The following is a 21,510-nucleotide window of genomic DNA, read 5'->3' as shown; positions in this document are numbered from 1 at the left end:
GCGCATTGCGCGCACCGCGTTCATTCATCGCCTTGCCCCGCCGGCACGCGGCATCCCGGCGAGCGCTAATGAATGGGCCGCGGAGTGGGCGGGGCTAGCGGGACCCACCAATCGCAAGCGAGCGCTCAGGAGTGGGCGGAGCCGCACTGTGGCCCCGCCCCCCCCCCCCGCACCAGCACGCCGTTCTTCCTGCGCTGCGGCCGCCGTGACGTTGCGCAGGTGACGTGAGCGCGCCGCGTGCGCGTGACGTGGTCCCGGGCAGCGGGCGGGGCCGGTTTGAACGCGGAGGGGACGGGGCGAGAGCGGGGCAGGTAACGGGCCGGGAGGGGCCGGGTGGCCGGGGGGACGCGGGGTTGGGGTAGCCGGGTGCGGGCGCGCGGGGCCGGCGGGCGCGGGGAGCTCGGGTGCGGCATGCGGGGCTCGGCCTGGCTCCGGGCGCGCCCCTCCGCGGGGGCCGCGCGGCGGAGGAGGGAGGGGCGCGGGCCCTGCGCTGTGCTGCGGAGGCGTGCGGGCGGCTGTGCCCGCCGCGGGTGCTGCGGGGAGGCGTCGCTTTGTGGGGCTGGTTCGCTCCGCGGGGAGGGAAGATCCGAGCGGGTAGAGGGCCGGGAGGTGTTGGGGGGAGGGGGGGGAACGCTGCGTGCGGGGCTCCGAGCCGCGATGGGGCTGCGGCGTGAGCGGGTGCGGCGGTCCCACCCGCTGCTCTGTCTGGCAGAAAATGGCTGTGAATGTGTACTCCACGTCGGTGACGAGCGACAACCTGAGCCGGCACGACATGCTGGCGTGGATCAACGAATCCCTGCAGCTGACGCTGACCAAGATCGAGCAGCTGTGCTCAGGTGAGGGGTGCGGGGAGGGACGTCCGGGTTTGGTTTGGAGCTGAGAGGTGGTGAAGAGGTCCGTGGAAGCAGCCGTGTGGCTGTGTCGGTAGTGGGAGCGGAGCTGTGGGCGGTGCTGGGCCTGCGTTTGGTGTTATAATGGTTTGGAGTTGTACTGAAACGGTTTTTAATAGTGAAAACGTGATGGGAACGTAATGGGAAGTTATGATCTTCTGATCTGCTACAGCAAAAGTGGGATGAGAAGAAATTAGGGTCAATGTGGAGGAAAGGCTCCTTAGGGAGGCTGTTTGCTAGTGGGGAGCCCAAGTATTTAGCCTGAACGGGCAGGAGAAGTCCTGGGAGTGCAGTAAGGAGCATAAACGGATGTGATCCCTTATGGGGGAAGACCATAGGGAAGTGCCTGCGGGTTCAGACAGGGCACAGGGGTGTGAGGGAACACACTGGTGGGTCTGGGTTCACCCCTGGGAATTTCCACCCCCCCCCCCCTGTAGTGAAGGAGCACCTCAGCCTGACCCGGAGTCACTGCGAGCTGATCTGCCGGAGCTGAATGTCTGGTGTGCAGCGAAAGGGGAAGTGCTGGTGCTCCAGAAGTGAAGTCACATGTCATCGTGCAGGGAGGAGTGTGGGGGAGGAGGCTGGGTGAAAGGAAGAGAGCAATAATGGGCTGTGGGGCAACGCGGAAAGAAAAGCAAACCCAAGGCTAAGAAGGCAGCCTGGGTGAGAGGTGGTGATTTGAATAACTGCAGCAGGGAGATGAAAGGGCCCGGGTAGGAGAGGTAGGAGCACATCTCACACGGTGAGGTTGGAATAAGGCGGTCGGGGGCTGAACAAAAGGAGGCAGAAGTTTACATTTGGAGCTGGCACTGCAGCGTGGGGCTGAGGAAGGAGTGTTCCCAAAGATGGAGAGAAGGAGGGAACTCAGAATACACGTCGGGCAGGTATTTCTGGTGGCTTCTGTCTAATAAGGTGATGCAGGAAAAACTCTGGGGCTGAAGGAAACTGAAGATCTGCAGCCACAAAGAGGAGAAGCGATGAGCACTGCTGGGCTGAACTCAGTGTGCTCCACCTCAGTCTGGGGCCCAGAAGCTTTGCAGGGAGCTGGGCTGGCTCAGGGCAATACAGTGCACTGCTTCTTGGCCTCGTGCCCCTCAGACGTTTGCTATGCAGCTATTTGTTTTAAGTTAAGGTTCCCATTGCTCTCTGTGTCCTCTCAAGTGTTTGATGTGGGGTGAGATGTCACGCTCAGAATGCTGTGCTTGTGTTGCTGATGACACACAAGTGTGCATCATCACTGCAGCGTAATTAACACAGTTTTAAGCTGTCTTTATGGGGGGGTGTTGTGCAAAAGCTCATCATTGGGGGTGGCTCTCTGCTTGAACCACCCCTCCCTATTACAGTGAGAGCTGAATTGAAGGACTTGAAGGATTTAAAATGAACAGGAAGGAAATAGTGTCTTATTTCAGTTCTCTGATTAAAGTGTGACTTAAATACCATAGAATGGTTTGAGGTGGAAGGGACCCGTTCAAGTCTCCTCCAAGCTCTGCAGTGAGCAGGGACACTCACAGCTCCATCAGTGCTCACAGCCCCCAGCCTGACCCGAGTGCCTGCAGGGATGGGGCACCCACCTCGTCTCTGTGCCGCTGCCTCACTACCCTCACTGTAAAAACCTTCTTTATATCCCATCTAAACCTCCCCTCCTTTATCTCGATACCATTCCCCTTGTCCTGTCACACAGACCCTGCTAAAGAGTCTCTCCCCTCCTTTCTTACAGCCCCTTCAGATGCTGAAAGGAAATGTGATTCAACTTACTTTACTCTCTTACTTCTGAGAGCACCTTGAACTTTGTAGGTAGTATATAAGACACTATTTTAATAACAACTAAACATAATTTTTAGAAGAATACTTCTTCCAGTTCAGCTCTGTTAATGTTGATAAGAGTTCTGATGCCCATGAGGGATGGGATGCCACATTGAGTTGGATTTTCCCTCTTGGAATTACAGAGGTGTTACTGCTCTTGGGTACAAGAGCTCAAGCCATGGGGCCAGACCCTTAGTTCTGCAGCTTGTTTACAGCCACGCTTCCAAATCAGGCCAAGGGGTCCTGTTATGTCCTTTCTGTTCCCCTAGGGCTTTGTGCCCTGGTGGAATGAGGCTGGGCAGTGTGCTGCTCTGGCTGATCATCTGTTGTTCATCATGGAATGCTATTCTTCTCTCTCACAGGTGCTGCTTACTGCCAGTTCATGGACATGCTCTTCCCAGGTTCAGTAGCTCTCAAGAAGGTGAAGTTTCAAGCAAAATTGGAACATGAATACATTCAGAACTTCAAGGTTCTACAAGCAGGTTTCAAACGAATGGGCGTTGACAAAGTAAGTTGGGTTGGAGTTGCTTCTCCTTGTTCCTGGCATCCAAACGGGTGGTGTGCACTTTGCAATCTGGGGGGCAGGGTTTGGTTGTCGGCTTGCAAATCTCACAAGTTTTGGTTCACACCTAAATTAATGCAATATTTACTAGAGAGCAAAGGTTGCGTTTGCAGTTTTTAATGCTGGAGATAGTTTCTTCCATATTAATTCAACTTATGTAGTGTTGACCAGTACTGAAACCTGAGAAATCATGTTTGAGCTTATGTGGCATGAAGCTGTTCCTAGCAGTGCGTCCCAATAATCTGCTGGTGTGCTGCTCTTAAGGATTTCCCATTCCTCTTTACCAGTCAGTGTGTGTTGTTCCACCAGTGAGAATGGGGTCTTTGAAAACACGTGTTTGGATCAAGTGAGTGCTGTGCTTATGGAAGAGTGCTTTATGGAGGTAGAAGTTATTGGTGGCATGCTTGGTGCAGTGCAGAGCATTCCCTTGCTAAAGCTGCTCCCAATGAAGAGGGCATCTCGTGCTGTGTTGGCCAGCAGCTCCAACGCTGCATCTCTCCTCTCCCCCTGGGGCTGTACCTGGAGCAGTGTGCCCACAGCAGGGCTGTGCTCACAGGGAATCAAAAGGGGAATCAAGGGAATGCCTTCTGCCCACTGCCAGACCTCAGGCTCTCAACTCGTGGCTTACAGGCAAGACTTCACAATTTACTGCTTTTTCTCCAAAATAAACAAAGAATTACATTTGCTTCCAATTTAAAAACCCTTATTATATAAGGCAGAGAGGTTCTTTCCCCTTACAACACGTTTTATTATTTATTGCTATTTTTTTTTCTCCAGATAATTCCTGTGGACAAACTAGTGAAAGGAAAATTTCAGGACAACTTTGAATTTGTTCAGTGGTTCAAAAAATTTTTTGATGCAAACTATGATGGGAAGGAATACGACCCTGTGGCTGCCCGACAAGGCCAGGAGACAATGGCACCAAACCTCGTTGCTCCAGTGGTGAACAAACCCAAGAAACCTCTCGGTACTGGCAGTGCAGGTAGAAACGAGTTCAAGATGATCTCAAGCCCTTAAAAACTGAGGGAAATGAGGCTGGGTCACTGTTTCAGTATCTAAAGGGGCTGTAAGAAAGAAGGGAGCAGACTGTTAAGCAGGGTCTGTGTGATAGGACAAGGGGAGATGGCTTGAAGCTAAAGGAGAGGAGGTTTAGATAGGATATAAGGGAGAAGGTTTTGACAATACAGGTGGTGAGGCAGTGGCACAGAGATGAGGTGGGTGCCCAGCCTTGCAGGCACTCGGGTCAGGCTGGGGGCTGTGAGCACTGATGGAGCTGTGGGTGTCCATGCAGAGGAGCTGCACCCGTGGGTGCACTGCAGGAGGTTGGGCCTGATGGCCTTTAAGGATCCCTTCCAACTCAAGCCATTCCATGGTTTAAAATTGGTGTATGAAGATGTCGTGTCTCATCTCAAATGCTGGGCTTCAGTCTCTGAGTGAGTTACAGAGAGGAGTTACAGAAAGAGAATGGCAAGGGTTGGTGTCAGGGTGTGCTGAAGGCAGTGGACGTGGCGGGGGGGGGTGAAGAAGGAACACTTCATTGATGAACGTGCCTTCAAATCGTGACGTGCCTGGAAGGGGGACCCCACCTCTGGGGGAGGAGGAGGGGTGTTCTGGGAAGAAGTAACAGCACATTTATCTTGCAGCCCCACAGAGGCCCATTGTTGCACAGAGGACCCCAGCAACTCCCAAAGGCAGCACTGGGATGGTCAAAAAGGCTGCGGGAGATGATGAATCAGCGGGGTTGATTGAGCAGGTGTGTTGCCAGAATGACCTGAGGTACTGACCTGGGCTTTCTGTTGGATGTATAGGTATAGATATTTAATAGCATGAAATGGCTGTGCTGGGGAGAGACAGATCGCTTTCTTCTGTCTAGTAGGTTCATTTAAAGTGGCTTAATCAGAAGCCTTTGGTGTGCTGGCCTTGCTCTCCTGATAGCAGCAAAGCCCCTTTTGCAGTACAAGCCCCCAGACATTTAAATCTGCTGTGTCCCATATCGCACATAGCTTTGCTTTCAAGTATTTCCACAGCTGTGTTGCAGCTATCACAGCATTCCAACGGAACTATGAGCAGCTGCTGCGTCCCCGAAATGCTGAATGCAATGGAGCTGAAGCTGCTACCAGTGAGGGCTGTCCTGGAGGAATGTGTTAGCAGAAGAAGCTGCAGGCAGTTGGATTTTTATCCATGTCATGCAATAAGCCTTTAGAATTTCCATGTGGCATTGCATGTGTTGGGCTGGGTGTTGGCTGTAGAAATACTCCAACTTGAGAAATAGAACCTCCTCTTGCCCTCACAGCCTTTCCCTGATGTCTTGGTTACTTCTGAAATGCTTTGCTTACAAACACACCTCTGAGCATCTTGGGGGACCCCCACCTTAAGGATAGATGCCTCTGGTGGGTAAATCATTATTGATTCTTGTGGGCAGATCAACGTGTTGAAGCTTACTGTTGAAGACCTGGAGAAGGAGAGGGATTTCTACTTTGGCAAATTGCGGAACATTGAGCTGATCTGCCAGGAGAACGAAGGCGAGAACGACCCAGTGCTGCAGAGGATTGTGGAAATTCTTTATGCCACAGATGTAAGTCATCCTCCCCCCCTGTCCTGCCTCACTGTGGGAAGCTGTCTTGTTTCTTCTGCTTGTTTTCTTCCCTTTTTTTGTCCCCTTTAAATTTACGGCCAGATACCATTGTTATGGTCAGGCCACAAGCGTGGTTGGGCTCACCTGAGGAGTGTGTAACACAGAGGTCAAAGCTGAAGAAAGTGAGTTTGCTGGGGATGCTGTGAGTGGTTGACTGAAGGGTGCTTCGTTGTCAGGATCCAAAGTAGGAATAACTAAAATGAAAGGAGCGTGCAGGGAGCTGGGAAGTGCTCAGGTGTTGGCTTCTCATCGAGCCTCGTTGTGTTCCCTGCAGGAAGGCTTTGTGATACCTGACGAAGGAGCGCCGCAGGAGGAGCAAGAAGAGTATTAACAGACCACACACTGTACCAGCAGAGCAGCAACATCGGAATTCTGTGCCCCAGATCATGTGCTTAACTGTAAAATACTCCACTTTATTCTTAGAGGACTCACTGGTTTCTTTTCATAAGCAAAAAAGTTACCTCTTCTTAAAGTGCACTTTGCGGAAGTTTCACTCTTTTTGCAGTGGGTTTGAGTTAGAAACTCTCTCACTCTGTAGCAGAGCAGTATTCACATCTAGGTGGTATATTTAGGGAGCAAGAGGCTGAACATTTGGAACTTGTTGGTTTGCTGGTAAACACTGGTTTGTGGAAAGACTTTTTTTGTACCTGAGGTGGTGTGTAGTAGAGAACGTAAAGACTGACTCATGGAAAGATGGAGTTCATGTGAAATTGCAGCACGGAAATGATAATAAAATGCCTTAAGAGTATTTAAAATATGCTTCCAAATGCCAAAATTGAAGTAATGTGACAGGAGATTTTATGTGCTTCATCCTGGGGAGACGCTCCGCTCCCCTCCCTGCTGTCCGAGGGGCTCTTAAACAAACCTCCATTCCTGCATAAAGCTGCTTACCGAGTGATTAGTTCTCAATGAAATAGGCCTTAATGTTGCCTGTCACAAGATTAGAGGGAGTATGAACAGCTGAGACACATAAATTACCTTGAGGACTGCTAAAGCATTTTTTTACTATGGCATTGTGGCTGATGGCTTTGCCAAAACGTACTGTGTTTTCTGTATTAAAGAAAAAAAAGCTCCATAAATGAAAGCAGAGGGCACCAGTCTTACTGCCTACAAGGTTCTTCTGAAGTGCTTTCCTCCTTTCTGCTTGTTCTGTTTGTTTCTGTTGGTGTGCTTATGGCCTCGCACCCTTCCCTTCCCATCCCAAGGTGCTCTGGTCCAACCCCGTGGTTGCAGCAGGGTTGGGCTGTGTGCAGCTCATAGAATGAAAGTGAATTGAGCACATGAGGATGATGATTTTCTCTTTTCTTTTCTGTTTTTTCTCAGATCAGGGCTTATCTAATAGTAACACTTGCCAGTTCAGTGGTCTTCTGGGGTCAAAACTAAGAGATGCTGGCTAACAGAGCTAATGTTATTGCAGAAAATACAGTACTGAGACTAACTTAAATATTAATATTTAAAGTACTTTCTTTAATTGTCCCTTTTTTTTTTTTTTTTTTTTTTTTGCTCTCATGCCCCCCCATTACTGTTGTGTTTGGCAAGATCCTGCAAGACTTCTGATCCCCCTCCACTACTGAGATCCATCAGTCCTGTTGTGCTGTATTCATTCGTTCCTGGTGGTAGCTTGTCCTAAAACGTGTGTAGGAGAGCATCTTATGGTAATTGTTGTGTAGTGCATGAATCTTTGTGAAATTCAGAGAAAAACCCAAATTCAGTGAATGCCAAAAAAATGCAAGTATCCAGCCATTGTTTGAAATCGCAGTGGTGCTATTTCTCTTGTGGCCTTTTAGACTTTTGTTGCCCTAAAACTCCATTTTACTGAGAAAACCATATTTGACTTGGATTTTTCTTGACAGGGTTTTTCTATTTTAAGCAGTTTCTAAATAAAGTTCTGTATTTCAAGAGTGTCATGTCTGCTGGAGTGTCTCGTGCTTTCAGATGTGGTCAGGCAGCCCTAGAGCTCGCAATGCTTCTCATGGCTGGAGCATTGAGGACCTGCAGTGTCAGCTCTCACCCTCCAACCCTAGCTGTGTGTCCCTGTGGGTAGCAGGAATGCTGAAGCTTCCCTTGGAGTGTGCTGGGGGAAGCATTGCTGCAGTTCATCCCCACCACTGAGATGTTGTCCTCCTGCAGTGCTTTGTTCTGTAGGGTGGACATCACTGGTGCTGGAGCTGGGGTTGCACTGCAGGAGTGCAGATGTGGAACCCGGGGGCTTTTGATGCACATAAAATCTTCTTGACCATTACTTGGTTACTTGGAGCTCAGAAGCATGCTTCCACCGACTTGAAATGCTGCGTTATTCCACCAGTGATGTGCTGGGATGTGGGGCTGCCTGAGGTCTGTGTGGTGAGGATGAGGTTTGTGTGGGACTGCGGGGCACCCAGGTCAACCCGTGGGCTGTGTGGGGTTGGTTCTGAGCTCTGCTACTGAAAGCCAGCAAATGTGCTCTGCTGGGAGTCAGAAAGCTGTGCTTTGTGAGACTGGACGCGCGGTCCTACCTGATGTGCATTGGAACTCAACTGAAACTGCAGTCTTCTAAGTCAAATGCTGCTAAGATTTCCAGTTCCTTACATCATTTCTGTGCCCCCAGGGTGGGGGGCAGCCTCGTGGTCAGCTTAAATGACCACATCTTAGGTAATGTTGGTACAATCTGTTGCTGGTGTCCTTTTTGGGAAGCAAATGACGATAAGCCCAGCTCAAACCCACAGACCTGACACAGCTGCTCTGCTACGTGGTACAGTATGTGCTGTTAATCTGTTGTACTGCTCGCCTATGGAGCAGCCCGGCCTTCCTTAGTGTCTTAGTTTTGTCAGATATTTGAAATACAGGGGAATGGAAGAACCAAAAGCTCAGTCTCCATTCTGCCTGACTTGGGCTCGTGGATGTTTTCTAACTTTTATTGTTCAATTTTTTTCAGAATTCCTGGTTTGCAATGACAATTCTTACTGTAACTGTTGAAAGCCTTCAAATAAAGGCCAAAAACTTGCTGATGTTGTATCATATCAGTATTCTGTGGGGCTGCTTGAGATATGAGACTAATCTGGTGACCATCTTTCTTCATTTGTGTACCAGCACAAGGAATAATAGCGTGGGCTTTTAGCACTGCTGGGATAACTCCAATGTGCAGAACTTTAAACCAAGGATAGAGGCTGCTTGGTAAAGGTTGGACCAGAAGTCTTCGTGCTTGGCTGTTAGATGAGGTGTATCTCATAATGAAAGTTGGGAAGGGGAAAGCACGTAGCTGGCCTAAGATCTGGGAGGATGGGTGTACTTACATCCTCATTAAGACAACCTCTGTCTTCCAATCACAGCATTGTAGGCGTTGGGAGGGAACTTCATAGAGTCCAACCCCATGCAAATGTTTGTCTTTCCTCTGTAATAGAGAAGAAAGGAACAAAGTTCAACTTCAGCTTTGGTGTTTTCTGAGATCAGAGTTGAAGGCAGTTTCAGCTTTGGTGGCACAAGGGCTGATTTCTCTAAGGTCAGCTCTTCCCTCTGAGCACAGCTGACTGGCTTGCTGAACCGTGGTCTTCATATATGTACACTTATAATTGCATTTATTTATACAAATGCATAATATAGAGAATGCAGTTTCATCTTCCAGGACCCCGTTCAAGTCTACAGGGCCAGGATAAGAGCATCCCAGCGCTCAGAACTGGCTGAGCTGCTCTCCGTGTCTGAAGAATGGTGACTGTCAGGTGAAGTTCTCAAGGCCTGGATTTGGATGGGCAAAGTGCAACAGCTACAGCAGGGACAGATGCTTTGGTATGTGTGCTCACTGCTTTGGGTGTCTGGTATCTTGGAGATGCACCTTCAGACACTTCATGTGTCATGGCAACGACACTCAGGCTCAAGGTGTAACAGCAGAGCAGTGGCTGCAACCTGCAGCTCCATTCCAACAGCCTCAGTGAAGTTTTGATTAGCACAGGGCATTCACAGCACGACTTCAAAGTTGCACAGGGGTTCCTAGTGCAAAATCACTGCATGCATGCCTGCTGCTTTCCATCTGGCACGTGTGAGCAGCCCATTGCTGGGTATTGCTTTTGCAGCGCTTGCTTTTGCAGGTTTGGATGCAAATAGTTCTGCATGGCAACGGATAAAAGTTACAGATAAGATTAGTGATAAGGACTTTGGTGTCTTCCTGCTGCTGACTGCGATGTTTCATAGCTCAGGTAATGTCACTGTCCTCTGGTGAAGGATGAGGGCATCCTCCTGGCTGGCATTGGCTTAATGAAGCACTTCCTAATTTTGGAACGGTGTCCCTTATAAGTTGTGCTGATAAATGCCTCCTTTAAGCGGGTTCTTTTTTGGGATTTGGGTTGGTGTGGCTGTTCTCCTTCATGGCTCTATGTTTATGCAGATGGAACGGCCCGATCAGGAAGATTGAAGAATGCAGGTGGCTCTCACCTGGAGAAGGCTGTGGTGAGTTTGGAGAGGGGGAGTTATGCCACATTCATGGCGGGAAAGGACTCAAATTGCTTGGGCTGAACCTCGTGTATTCATATGGGCAGCCTGCCAAGCCAGCTTTCCTAAACCAAGCATAAGGTAATGAATGAGGGCTGGGTGCTGGAGAGCTGCAGTCAGACCGCAGTGTAATCGGGGAGCTTCAGGCTTACTCTCTTTGTAGGTTCTCTTGTGCTTCTTGGTTTTCTCTTGGCATGGAATTCCTGGACATCAGTGGGATCTTTTGCCTGCCCAGAGGGGACAGAGATCCTGTGGCCTTGGATTATGGGATGCAGGTGGAGTCACAGGAGATGGGGTGGAACGACTGATGTACAGTGTGAACCTGGGACCTGCTGGGAGAGGTCCTGCAGGAAAAGCACTGCTCACAGAGCCAGGTGCATCCCCTGAGCTGCAAACCAATGCTCTGCTCCTGGAGGCGACGCTGTAGGTGCAGCACTGAGCACCATCAGTGCATTACTGTCCTTGAGGTCTTCATGCAGTGCCTTCTCTGGGTGTTTGTGCCATGCACAGCCCTGCTGAGGCTGAGGCATCCCCCAGGAGCTGTGTGCTCAGCAGTGATGGCCTCGGAGCCTTTCCTGTAAGGCAGTGCAGTATTTTTATTGCTTGTAAGCCACCAGCATAATATAAATATTAATACCCCCTTAGTCCCTCCTGCTTTCTACTTGCTCTCAGTGTTTAAATCCACTTTCTATATTCTAATGGGCTCTTTCTTTTTTGTGAAGCAGCACGCTGGCTAGGTGGACGTCCCATCTATTCCCCTACAAGCAGAGCATTTGCTGTGAAACATGGAGGCTCAAACCCTGGTGCCATGAGGTGAAATCTTTCTTCTCTTCCAGATGCTCCTGGGGAACTGGTGCCACCAGATAAAGCTCATTCCTGAGCTCAAGCTTGTTGCCTCCTGCTCAGCAACTGATAAGGGAGCAGCGATGCTTGCTTGGCCATGAAATAACACAGGGGAACTCCAGTAAGACAGGTCTCAGCCTCTGTTCTGTAATGTATCTGTTGCACAATGGTACCGGGCGATGCTGCTGGCATCTTAATGTTGCCTTCCCTCCAGGTAAAACCGACCCATACCAAACTTTTTAGGGCTGTGGGAAATGTGAATTAGAGAGAAAATGTGGAAGAGGCTCAGTTTTGTTTGTGCTGTCTTGCGAGTAAATGAAGCTTTTGAAAGCTCCTGCAGGAGGAGAATGAAGGGGTGCAGGATCAGCTCCTATTACATCTGGGGGCATCCCCTGGCTGGGGCAGGCTGTGGGTCAGGGGGGCTCAGAGCTGACGGCTGTGCTGTGCTCACCCCTAGGATGCTCGAGGGCTCCTTGCTGCTTGCACGAACTGGGCATCCTCCTTGGTCTTCACCTCCCTCCATAGCTCAGTTTGGCTTTCAGTCCTGTTTCTCTGCCTTTTCTTGTGTGTATTACACAAGTTTCATTCCCACCATTTGAATTTGTCTTTTCCTTTTCTTACCATCACTCCCATGGCTGTTTTTGTATGCTTCTCCTTCCTGTCTCATTCGTTTTCTCCCCACTTTTCCCCTCCTAAAGTTCCACGTGCTCGCTTTTCCCTTTCTCCAAAGCGCTCCAAAAGTAATGCCTCCTATTTTATGGTGTTGCCCCGTGATGTCAGAGGCGGATGTTGGTGGGATGTGGCAGTAGAGGTTTTACCTTCTGTGTATCTGAATACTCAATTCCATGTTGTTGCCATGTGATGGATGGCAGCAGAGGGGCAGTCTGCCAGAATGGCATCTGAGGTGGAAGTGAGGATGGAGCAAAGGTGTTACACTGAACACCTCCATGCAGAAAAAAAGGCACCCACTGACATTCACTGATGTTTGGTGAATGCTGACGGAGCACAGTGAGGCGGTAGGTGATGCGCTGCAGAGTGGAATGGTATGCAGGCTCTTCATCGCTGCCTAAAAGGCACAGCTCATGGTGGTGACCGTTAAAGAACGGTGTCATGTGGCTGAGAATCTGCTCTATCGAAAAGCGTCGCCGTGCTCTTTGTAGTTTCCGTGGAAACAAGCAGGAGGCATTACTTTCGGAACAAGGGTTCCGAGGCAGTCCCTCCTCGGGCCGCGCGGTTCCGGAGCGCAGCGCCACCAGGGGGCGCTGTTGGGCCGCGATTCACACGGGCGGCGCCGTCCCTGCGCGGTGATGCCGTTTCGTTTCGCCGCTCGCTCTTCGTCCTCCAAGCGGCTTTTGCCACTTCTGTCCCGCTCCCCAAATATTCCCACATACAGGCAGCTTTCGTTCGTTTCTCCCTTCGCCTCTTTTTCCTCTCTTTTTTTTTTCCCCATTTTCCCTGATTTTCTATCACTTTTGCCTCGGGACCCCCTCTGCTCATAGCCTGGCGCTCTCCTCCTCCTCGCTGACCCTTTCACACACATCTGCCCTCCACAGCCACTGCTGAGCTCTGTGCTGTGCTGCAGGGGGCCCGCAATCATCTCCACGCATAGCCGTCCACCTCTGCTCATATCCCACCAGCGACTGCTTTGAGAGAGAGGCATCGTCTGTTTTAATGGCTCCCTGGAGACGGCTGCTGTAGGCAAAGTGCCGTGAAGGTGTTTTCTTTTTGCTGCTCTGTGGTTGAGACGATGCACGCTTATCATGGCTGTTATTTCTGATACTCGCTGCTTCGTTAGCAGCGCAGAGATTCGTGTCTTAATCAGCTGCTCTGCACTGATGGCAGCAGGGAACTGCAATGGTTCTGTAGGAGCTGCTGAGCAGGAGGCCCTACAAACGGAATTTCAGAGCTCGCCTGCCACCTTCACAACAACTCAGCAGCATCACACAGTTGGGATTTTCCTGCTGCCCTGCTTTTTTTTCCCCCGCCTGACTTTCGTTGTGTGCTCACACAATTTTGCCGCCCTGCGCGTGACGGAGTGCTTTGTCTGTTGGTAGGAATGTGCTGATGGACGGCTCTGTCTGTGCTGTTTGTTACAGCACGGCAACTTCTGCGCATGCATCACCTTCCAGGGCAAGCAGTGTTGGTGGGAGATGGGCGATCCTTGCGGGGAGATGAGCACTGATGAAGTATTTCAATATCTGCTGAGATCTAATGACTTCCTCGTTACTATCACAGCACTGCAGGTGCCCTTAATGCATTGTTTCTCCTTTAGCATTGTCACAGAGCCTCCAGTTTCAGTTTAGAGATCTCCTAAACTCGGTTATCATGCTGTATCTGATTGCTATCGCCTTCTGCTTGTTGCGAGCTAGCAATGAGTTTGTTCTTGTTTGCACAGCTGTGTAAGGAAGAGCTCTGGAGTTTCTTGCTGGAGTTTCTTGCATGCCTGATGTGACCCCAGGGCTGTGGGTGCTGGCTGTGCCCTTGGCAGAGCATCCTTTGGGTGATCTTTAAGGTCTCCCCAACCACAGCTGTGATGTGACAGCTCCCAGTGCCTGTGGCAGCTGACACTGCTGTGCTGCTGGTGCTTATTGTTGGAGCCAGCAGACAGCATTCAGTGCCCTGTGACGTAAGGACAGCCGGGAGCATCAATGGAGGCTTTCACAAGACGTGACTCACCGCCCATGGAGGAGCCAGGAGGGATCCATGAGAAGCGTGCAAAAGGAACAAAAAGGTTTTGTGCAAGCTCTGAGCCAGGCTGATGGCAGGGAAACCCGGCGGGGGACCTCATCCACCCCGTCTGAACAGTGCCCTGTGTGTGCAGCGCTGCTGCTGCTTTGCTTTCCACTGGGCTTCGGCATCTGCCTCCGATGCATCTGGGAGGAGCTGAAGGGAACTTCAGCAAGTAGAGGTTAGCCTTCCTTCCGTGGTGTCTCCCTGTTCTCACTTATTTCAGTTCTGCTTTGCTTGGTTTCCTGATTGCTGGCATCGTTGTGCCAAGAGAAAACCCATGGAGAGGCAGTTGGTGCCTGCAGCCATGTGTGGGTCACGCAGCTTTGTGGGTAGGAGCTGTGCCCGCTGCTGCGAGCTGCACTGAGCCTTTCTTAAAACATATCTCCTCGACACCAACCAAGCAGGCTTGTTTTGACACCTAATTAAGTTAATTTAGGGGGCTTAATGCAGTTCAGCAGCAGCTGAAATCACAGTCTCCTATCCAATCTGATATATCGATTCCACCGGTGCTTTGTCTGTAAACCTCCTCCTGTCTCTGTGCAGCTGTAATTGTGTTTGAGAAAGGGAAAATTATATCTGTGCCCACACACCCAGAGTGTGTAATTACTGCACTGAAATACCTCTGGGGTGAGCTGAGACCGCCCCAGGGACAGGAAGGAGTTCATCAGATCTTTTCTCTGTGGGTTCTGAGCTGTCTTAGAGCTGCTGGCTCCTATGCTCTGGTCTGGAGGGGATGGCAGAGGGGCTGCAGGGCTGCCCAGCAGCTGCCAACACTGCCAGAGTTTGTGGGGAACGGTGCTGCTGCTCTCATCAGCATCGCTCGTTCATTGAGGTCAGTGCAATGAGGAGCTCTCCCCTGTAGTCAATGTGTGCTTCTCTCTGGTTTTGGGCCTCTGGCAACAAATGGCTTTGCTGGATCCAATGGAGGATCCTCTCCCAGGGGGTTCACGTGGAACCCAGAGCACCTTGCACCCCTGCAGCACTGTGGGCTCCTGCTGCAGCAGTGATGGTGGGCAAAGCTCACCCAGCAGAAACCTCCTCCCTGCCATGCAGCGTGGGGCAGAACTTCAGCAATGCATTCTGTCGATTTTCTTACAGAGCCATTTCTGCCTTTCAGATCAAACTTCTCCCAGAACCCTCGAGAGCTTTTGCTCTGGAAGCAGCATTAAATGAAATCAATTCCTCATCCACAGGGATGCTCCCTTCCCTGAGGCCTTTTTAGCCAAAAAGTCCTTTTTAGCAGAAGCCAGGAGCAAGCAGTGTGAGCGTGGTTCTGTTCGGTTTGTTTGGGTTTCTTTGTTTTGGTTCCCCCCCCCCCCCCCCGAAACAATTTAAGTGTCTGCTCTTTGCTGAAGCAGTTGCATTTCTAATCACGTAAATTCAGAGCCAGGCAGGGCTGGGAGGGCTCTGGGCAGCCCAGCATTGGGTCTCAAAAGGAAATCAGTTACATATCTGCTCTGAGCCTTTCTGGTTTTTCTTTGCCCCTCCTCCTGATGTGTGAGTCTTGAAAGGTTCCTTAAACTGCACGTGGTTCATGCAATGCAAAATGGAATTTTCTTTTGCCATTGGTGACAAATGTTGCAAAGCAAAACCAACAGCAACCAATTCAGCCTTGCAACGTGCTGTGAGTTCCAGGCCTAGGAAGAACACTTGCTTGTTTAACCGTATTCTTTCCTCCTCTTGGTCCTCTTTCCAAAAATAACCCATCTCTGTGACCATCCCCCAACCTCCGTGGCTGCCTACTGCTGCTGCTGGGGTTCACAGCTCCATCGCCCCTTCTCTTCTTCGCCAAGCAGACGTTTCATACAGTGAAGACATGGAGTGGAGGAGAGGATCTGCTCTTTGTTTGCAATGCGGGAGCGTCGTCGTGGTGCTGCGCTGCACAGCGCACAACCCGGTGTGCGGGAGGAGCTGCTGCTGCCCGACCGGAGCGGCACAGATGGGCTCCTCGGCGTCATTCTTTGTTCTAAAAGTCCGATGGTTTGAAGGGGGAGGAGGATTGCATCCCCTCTTGCAGAGCTGCACCTCGCGAAGCTATCAGGAATTGCAGATACGGATTAGAGGACTTGAATGCGAGGTGTGTTCGGTCACCTAAATCCTATTGGCACCGTTTGAGCTTTGTCTGGGTAATTGATTCACATGTAAATCGGATGGATAAATCCTTTACAGCTGAAATGCGCTCTCTTTTACCCCCGTTTCTTTGCTTCTTTCTCTTGAATGGCGCAGGACTATAATCTCACAAAGGGAGTCCTTTGCCAGGAGGGCAGAAGCCAGGTCCTATGGTGCTTGTTTCTTGCATTCCTCACCTGTTAATGGCTTGGCTGTCGCTTCTGGCCCATCACCTGCTTGTGCAACCCTCCTACGAGGCCAGGTGCGCCTTTATTGCCCCAGTGTTAGCTAAGGGCTGAGCATGGGACAAATCTCTTTATTTTTAGCCAAGGAGCGGAATGCAGTTGTGAAACGGGTGTCCCGCTGGCAGCCCAGGTTTGTTTGCTTTGGGGTTCTGCACAGAGGGACTCGAACTGGTGGGAGGAAAAGCCTTTGTGAGCGCTTTGCTTTGTGAGCATTGAAAGCTATGTTTTTCCATAGGGCTTCACTGATGTTCCATTAGGGACAGGGCTCCCACAGAGGAACGTTGCCTAAGCCTCCCTCCCAGCCCACTTCCATTGAACCAGCAGTGCCACAGATGGCAATTCCTGGAGGCAGAGCCTTGCAGCACAGCCCCTCACCCCCGCCTGGCAGCAATGCCATCTCCCCCATAGATCACACACTGAGCTGTGTATGGCACAGGGTGCAATTTGGTAATGCACATTGCCAGCTGCAAAACGCTGTTTTTCCACAACAACCACCCTGTGACAGGAGGCTTGGAATTAGATGATCTTTGAGATCCATTCTGTGCCATTCTATGATTCACTGAACATTGCCACACTATGCATTTTTGCAGGCAATCCGCATTCTGCTCCCATCAAACTCTGCACCAGCAGAGCTGCCCCACTGCTGAACTGCACCACCCCCCACCTCACTTTGCTCACTGCCACTCTTTGGTCTCCATCAGCTTTTTCCAGGTGTCAACGAATGGCAACGGGGGTCATTTTTTCTGCATGGAGGGATTTCATATCACACCTTTGCTGCATCCTCACTACCATGTCAGACAGCATTCTGTCAGACTGCCCCTCTGCTGCCATCCATCACACGACAAGAAAACATAGCAGCATGTTGGTGGAAAGGTTTAACCTCTGCTGCCATAGCACCAACATCTGCTGCCAGCTGCCACTGTGGGCCGACAGCTTAAGATAGGAGGCATTACTTTTGGAGCAGCCCTGCTGAAGAATATGGTTTGTGTACACAGGTAACAAAGCTGATTTTAACCTTGATTTTTTTATTTTTATTTTTAAATTCAACCACCTACAAAAAGAGGGCAACGAAAACCCAAAGCCAGTGGGATGTGGGAGCCATGGGGGCGGGTGCAGCTCTCCTGGTGCTGGTCGGGGTCTGCGGTGGGGTTTTTTACTCCTCCTGTGCTTCGTCCTTGGAAGCAGCTGTTCATCCATGTGGGCACCGCCAAAAAGTGGTGACGTGAATGAGTTGCGATGGGGAAGTGAGGAGTGTTTCTTGCTGGAAAGAGAGAGAGCTTATGAAAGTCTGGGGAAGAGGCAGAAGCAAAGTTTTCTTTGAGTTGAAGGTCTGGTTGCAGCTCTATCTGTTCTGTTTGAAAATTCACAGGTAGTGTGTTTGTGTCAGCAGGCAATAGAATCTGCTCTCGTGTGCCCCTGGGAATGCTCAGCCTGCTTTGGAACCTAATTAATGCCTTGGCTTTGGAGATGCCCTTTGGCAGCATTTCCCATATTTGAACCATCCATGTGAAAACACATTTCCTCCCGCCCCCAAATCCCTGCTTGAGCCGCTTATGCTGCAATCCTGTTTGCTGGAGGTGTTCTGCTGATGTGATTTCTTTCCCAGTGCTTTACTTCTGCCTCTGCTTATCTGCCCGCTCCCCTCCTCTGTGCTGGGGGGCACTGGGGTGGGATGGCCCCATCCAGAGCAGAGCATTGCCCCTCGCCTCCCCATAACGGTGTATGGGGGTCTTGGAACCCCTGAGGTTCCCTTGGCTTAGGGCTGAACTGATTTGTTTCTGCATTTGTGTAACAAAGGCTGCTGTGTGCCTCCTATCATCGCTGCCAGCTGTTGAGCATCAATATTTATAGGGTTTGTTATACAGCTTCTTGCATCTCCATCGTGGATATGGGGAGGGGAAAAAAAAAAGCCAATCAAATGGTTTGTGCCCACTGCTGCCATCGTCCAGAATGTGAATTTCTCTCCCCATCTCTATATGGGGTTGCCACAAACAGGGGATTTTGTGCCTGGCTTTGGCTGTGTGGAATACATCCATAAATCATACAGGGAGCAGCTGCCGCTCTCCGCCGAGCCAAAATGCATCAGATGTAAAACACTGCTCAGTTCCTCAGTTTGATGGGGATAAAGTTGCTGTAGTGGAACGTTGTTACAGGCTGCTGTTAATTCACCTCAGGGCTGCTTGTAATAGCACAGCACAATTCCCCTGTGAGAAGGAGATGGGTGTTGTGACGTCAGGCAGGGATGGAAGGGAGGTTTTAGGAATCACAGCTTTGAGAAAGGAATAACTGCAGTTTGTGCTGTGATACAGGGAGAGTTCCCTGCTTTGTTACTGATGGAAGCGCTGACAGTTCCAGGCGGTTCTGTCACAAATCCCACAGCAGCTCAGCACTGAATGAGAGGCTGAGTGCTGCTGATGGTGACCAGGATGGCTGCTGGGTTTGGTTCATCCTTGTGTGGTTTTCAGCTGTGTGCCAGGCAGGAATCCTGCTTCTGCCCAGCTCCTGGCTTACAGCTGCTTTCACCCAAACAAAACAGCTTAGGAAATCTGTCCTAAATGTTTGACACTAGGCTTAGTGCCTTGCAGAAATGTCATTGGCACCATGTTCAGCAGCGGGCCGTGGTGCTGCTGGTCTGACACAGTGCTGTCCCTTCAGCCTAAAGGGGAGGGAAAGCAATGGGGAAAGCTGCACTGTTTCCTTAACAAGGAGCCAACATCTGATCAGGGCTCTGCTTTTTTCCTTAGAAAATGAGGCTTCAAAATGTCCCGTCTCCTCCTTGCACAGTGGCTGGGCTGAAAAAAGTGAGAACTGGGTGGGTTTGAAGGCGTTACCACACTGTGGGAGGACGGAGCTGCCATGCTGCTGTGTTGTGTGGGGTCCTTCAGTGCCCAAGCCCCTTGTGGGCATTGGGATGAGCAGTGGGAGGAAACGAATTACAATCCCTGTTCTTATCAGATCCTGAGCCTGATGCTCTGTGTCCCATGCAGTGCTGCTGGCGGCTGCAGTCACATTAAGCGTGCTCCCTGCAATAGCCTTCCATTTCTGCTGGAAAAGAAAGAAGTGTTTGCAGCACGAGCAGAGCCCAGGGAGAGGAGCTCTCAAACTGTTACAGCTGACCCTGGTGCAATGTGTGAGGGCTGCAAAGTGCCAGCATTCAATGAGAGTATTTCTTCCGAGCTGCGCCGCGCCGACTCAGGGAATCTCAGGGCTGCGTTTCCATTTCAGTAACGCTGCAGCAAATGAGGAGTTGGGTTTTGGATTCAGACTGCTCCAAGTAAGCCTCCCGAGCTCTCCCCTCCCACACACAGTGCTGCTGAGTGGGGCTGCTCAGTTCGCTGCTGTGCTGGTGCTGCTGGTCTCTGTGTCGCACAGCAGCTCCCTGCGGACAGCAGCCGCTTTGATGCCACTCGATGTGAAGCACATGAAAAAATCCTTCGCTTGGGTTCTAAAGTCTCACTAAAAAAAATCCAGCCGGGACTTTGATGTTGAGGAGACGCTGCTCAAAGTGCCCCAACCCTCTGAAGCCCGCCTGCCTGCCCTTATCTCAGAGGCAGAGCAGCGAGTGGGCGCCTCGGGCAATAAAACAGCAGCAGCGGCAAAACTGTGCGCTGATTACTTATGGTCTGAGCATCTGCAGGCAGGAGAGGAAATCGCCCTGAGAGACCTGTGGTGCCTTGAAGGACCCTGTACTTTGTTGTGGAGGCTGTGAATGGCTGCTTGAGGACCTTTCGCCACCGTGCAGCTGAGTGATGCCCCGTGCTGGGATGCTGCTGGGTTCAGGGCAGCTGTGCTGGGATGCAGCAGGACTGCTGGTGGCTGCTGCTGTAGGATCAGACCGTGCTGCTCTGGCATTCCCCACGCCTTGCTGCTGCTGTGCGAGTGAGGGAGTGAAATTGGCCTCGAACCAATTTGGTTTTATTATTTTTTTCAGTTTTATTTTAACTTCTCTCAGCAGTGTGACATACCAGGGCCGGGTGTGTGGTTGGCTCCCGTGTGCTATATTTGTTTTCCAGGGTGATGCTCGGTGCTCTGCAATGTGTCACACACTGCACCAAATTGCTTTTCACAGTTAAGAGGGAATTAAACGATCTCCTTTTTTGTCTATATTGCGTTTTTGTGCACAGGAATCAATCTGACCCCACTGTGAGTTGGTTTAGGAATGCTCTCCTGCCAGTGACTGCGAAATAATTTTCTGCACAGCATTCCCAGCCCATTCCTGTTTGGTGCTGGCTCTGACGGGGTAAGCAGGACTGTGCCTGATGGTGCCAGGCTGCAGAATAGCTTTTGAGTTCACTGCCTGCCCCATGGAGCAGCACCAGGCCTGGTACAACCCCATAGGGCTGGAGGGATGCGCCCGCTGTGCTGCCCGCCGGCCGCCGGTTCGAATCCCACCTCGGCACTTTGTGTGGTGAGCACTGGGGCTCCCTTAGAAATGGGCATTTATTTATATCACGACTAGTGGCAGGGCTGTGATTTACCCCCAGAGGGATGTCTGCACAAAGCATGATGCTAATTCTGTATGCTGTGCTGAGGATGTGTCCAGAGATGCTGTGTCCTGTCTTCATTAAAAGCTGAGCGAGATGGAAGGCTGAAATCTTTGCTTACAGAAGACATATGTGTGTAATATAAGGCTGCTGCTAATTCTTCCTCGGGATTGATAGAGAACATCAAGGACAAATTCACTCAATATCGTGTTTGCTTCTGTAAATGAAGCTTCCCCGAACCTGAGGCAAGACAGAAACATGACTTGGTGTCTGTGCTGCTCTCTTTCAGTCAAATGGAAATAGCTGTCTTTATTTAAGAGGTCTCTGTTGGCACTGCGGTGCTGATGCTTCCTGAGACAATGCAATGGACAGAAATCTATTTTCCAGGCTGGAAGGAAAGCAGAGAAACAAAACAAAGAAAACACCAACAAATTGGAAGAATGAAGAGTGAGGAGGAATTGAAGTGTCCACAGAGTTCACAGTGTGGGTGACTGGAAGTGATGGGGGAAAGGCAGCGAATGCTGCTTGTGTAACACACAGCACTGGGTCTGAATGCAGGACTGCTCTGCCTGTGTCCATGTGCAGCACTTGGTAACAAGGTCTGTACCCTTTGGTTTGATAACATTCAGTTCACTGTACTTCACTAAGCTGGGAAAAGATGGTTTTCTGTCTATAGAATTCCTGGTGATGCTGATTTGTTGTTTATCCTTGTAGTGTTTGTGCTGTGTGCTCTGCTGTGCACCCAAAC

The 21,510-nt window shown here is 50.7% G+C and overlaps 1 protein-coding gene and 1 long non-coding RNA gene across 6 annotated transcripts; both read left to right on the top strand.

The window, feature by feature from the left end:
• Window positions 1-229: 229 nt before the first annotated feature.
• MAPRE1 (microtubule associated protein RP/EB family member 1) lies at window positions 230-7,794 on the top strand. 2 transcript variants are annotated; one of them, XM_042887461.1, is made up of 7 exons: window positions 230-311; window positions 713-836; window positions 3,056-3,201; window positions 4,033-4,222; window positions 4,899-5,008; window positions 5,678-5,830; window positions 6,165-7,794. In XM_042887461.1, the coding sequence occupies exons 2-7, from the start codon at window positions 716-718 to the stop codon at window positions 6,219-6,221; spliced, it is 777 nt and encodes a 258-aa protein (XP_042743395.1). In that variant the 5' UTR covers window positions 230-311; window positions 713-715; the 3' UTR covers window positions 6,222-7,794. The 2 variants fall into 2 exon arrangements, with proteins under 2 accessions (XP_042743395.1, XP_042743394.1); XM_042887460.1 differs by having other exon boundaries at window positions 4,033-4,237.
• Window positions 7,795-9,253: 1,459 nt separating this feature from the next.
• On the top strand, window positions 9,254-21,507 carry LOC122188834. Of its 4 annotated transcripts, XR_006181649.1 has the most exons (7): window positions 9,254-9,368; window positions 9,479-9,652; window positions 10,248-10,309; window positions 11,188-11,324; window positions 16,980-17,273; window positions 21,150-21,361; window positions 21,477-21,507. It is a non-coding gene; the product is annotated as an uncharacterized LOC122188834 (long non-coding RNA). The 4 variants fall into 4 exon arrangements; XR_006181648.1 differs by having other exon boundaries at window positions 9,254-9,652; XR_006181651.1 differs by lacking the exon at window positions 16,980-17,273 and having other exon boundaries at window positions 9,254-9,652.
• Window positions 21,508-21,510: the final 3 nt, after the last annotated feature.

The sequence above is a fragment of the Lagopus leucura genome, unplaced genomic scaffold (assembly GCF_019238085.1).
Source record: "Lagopus leucura isolate 7727_CA_CO unplaced genomic scaffold, USGS_WTPT01 Super-Scaffold_100083, whole genome shotgun sequence".
Taxonomy (NCBI): Eukaryota; Metazoa; Chordata; class Aves; order Galliformes; family Phasianidae; genus Lagopus; species Lagopus leucura.
This window is presented reverse-complemented; position numbering and strand designations above follow the sequence as displayed.

Bases quoted from the DNA above. Each gene is read 5' to 3' on its own strand.
- MAPRE1 (XM_042887460.1), top strand. From the start codon at position 716: ATGGCTGTGAATGTGTACTCCACGTCGGTGACGAGCGACAACCTGAGC. The intron at 837-3,055 runs GTGAGGGGTGCG...TCTCTCTCACAG, and splicing joins GATCGAGCAGCTGTGCTCAG to GTGCTGCTTACTGCCAGTTC. The intron at 4,238-4,898 runs GTAGAAACGAGT...TTTATCTTGCAG, and splicing joins TCTCGGTACTGGCAGTGCAG to CCCCACAGAGGCCCATTGTT.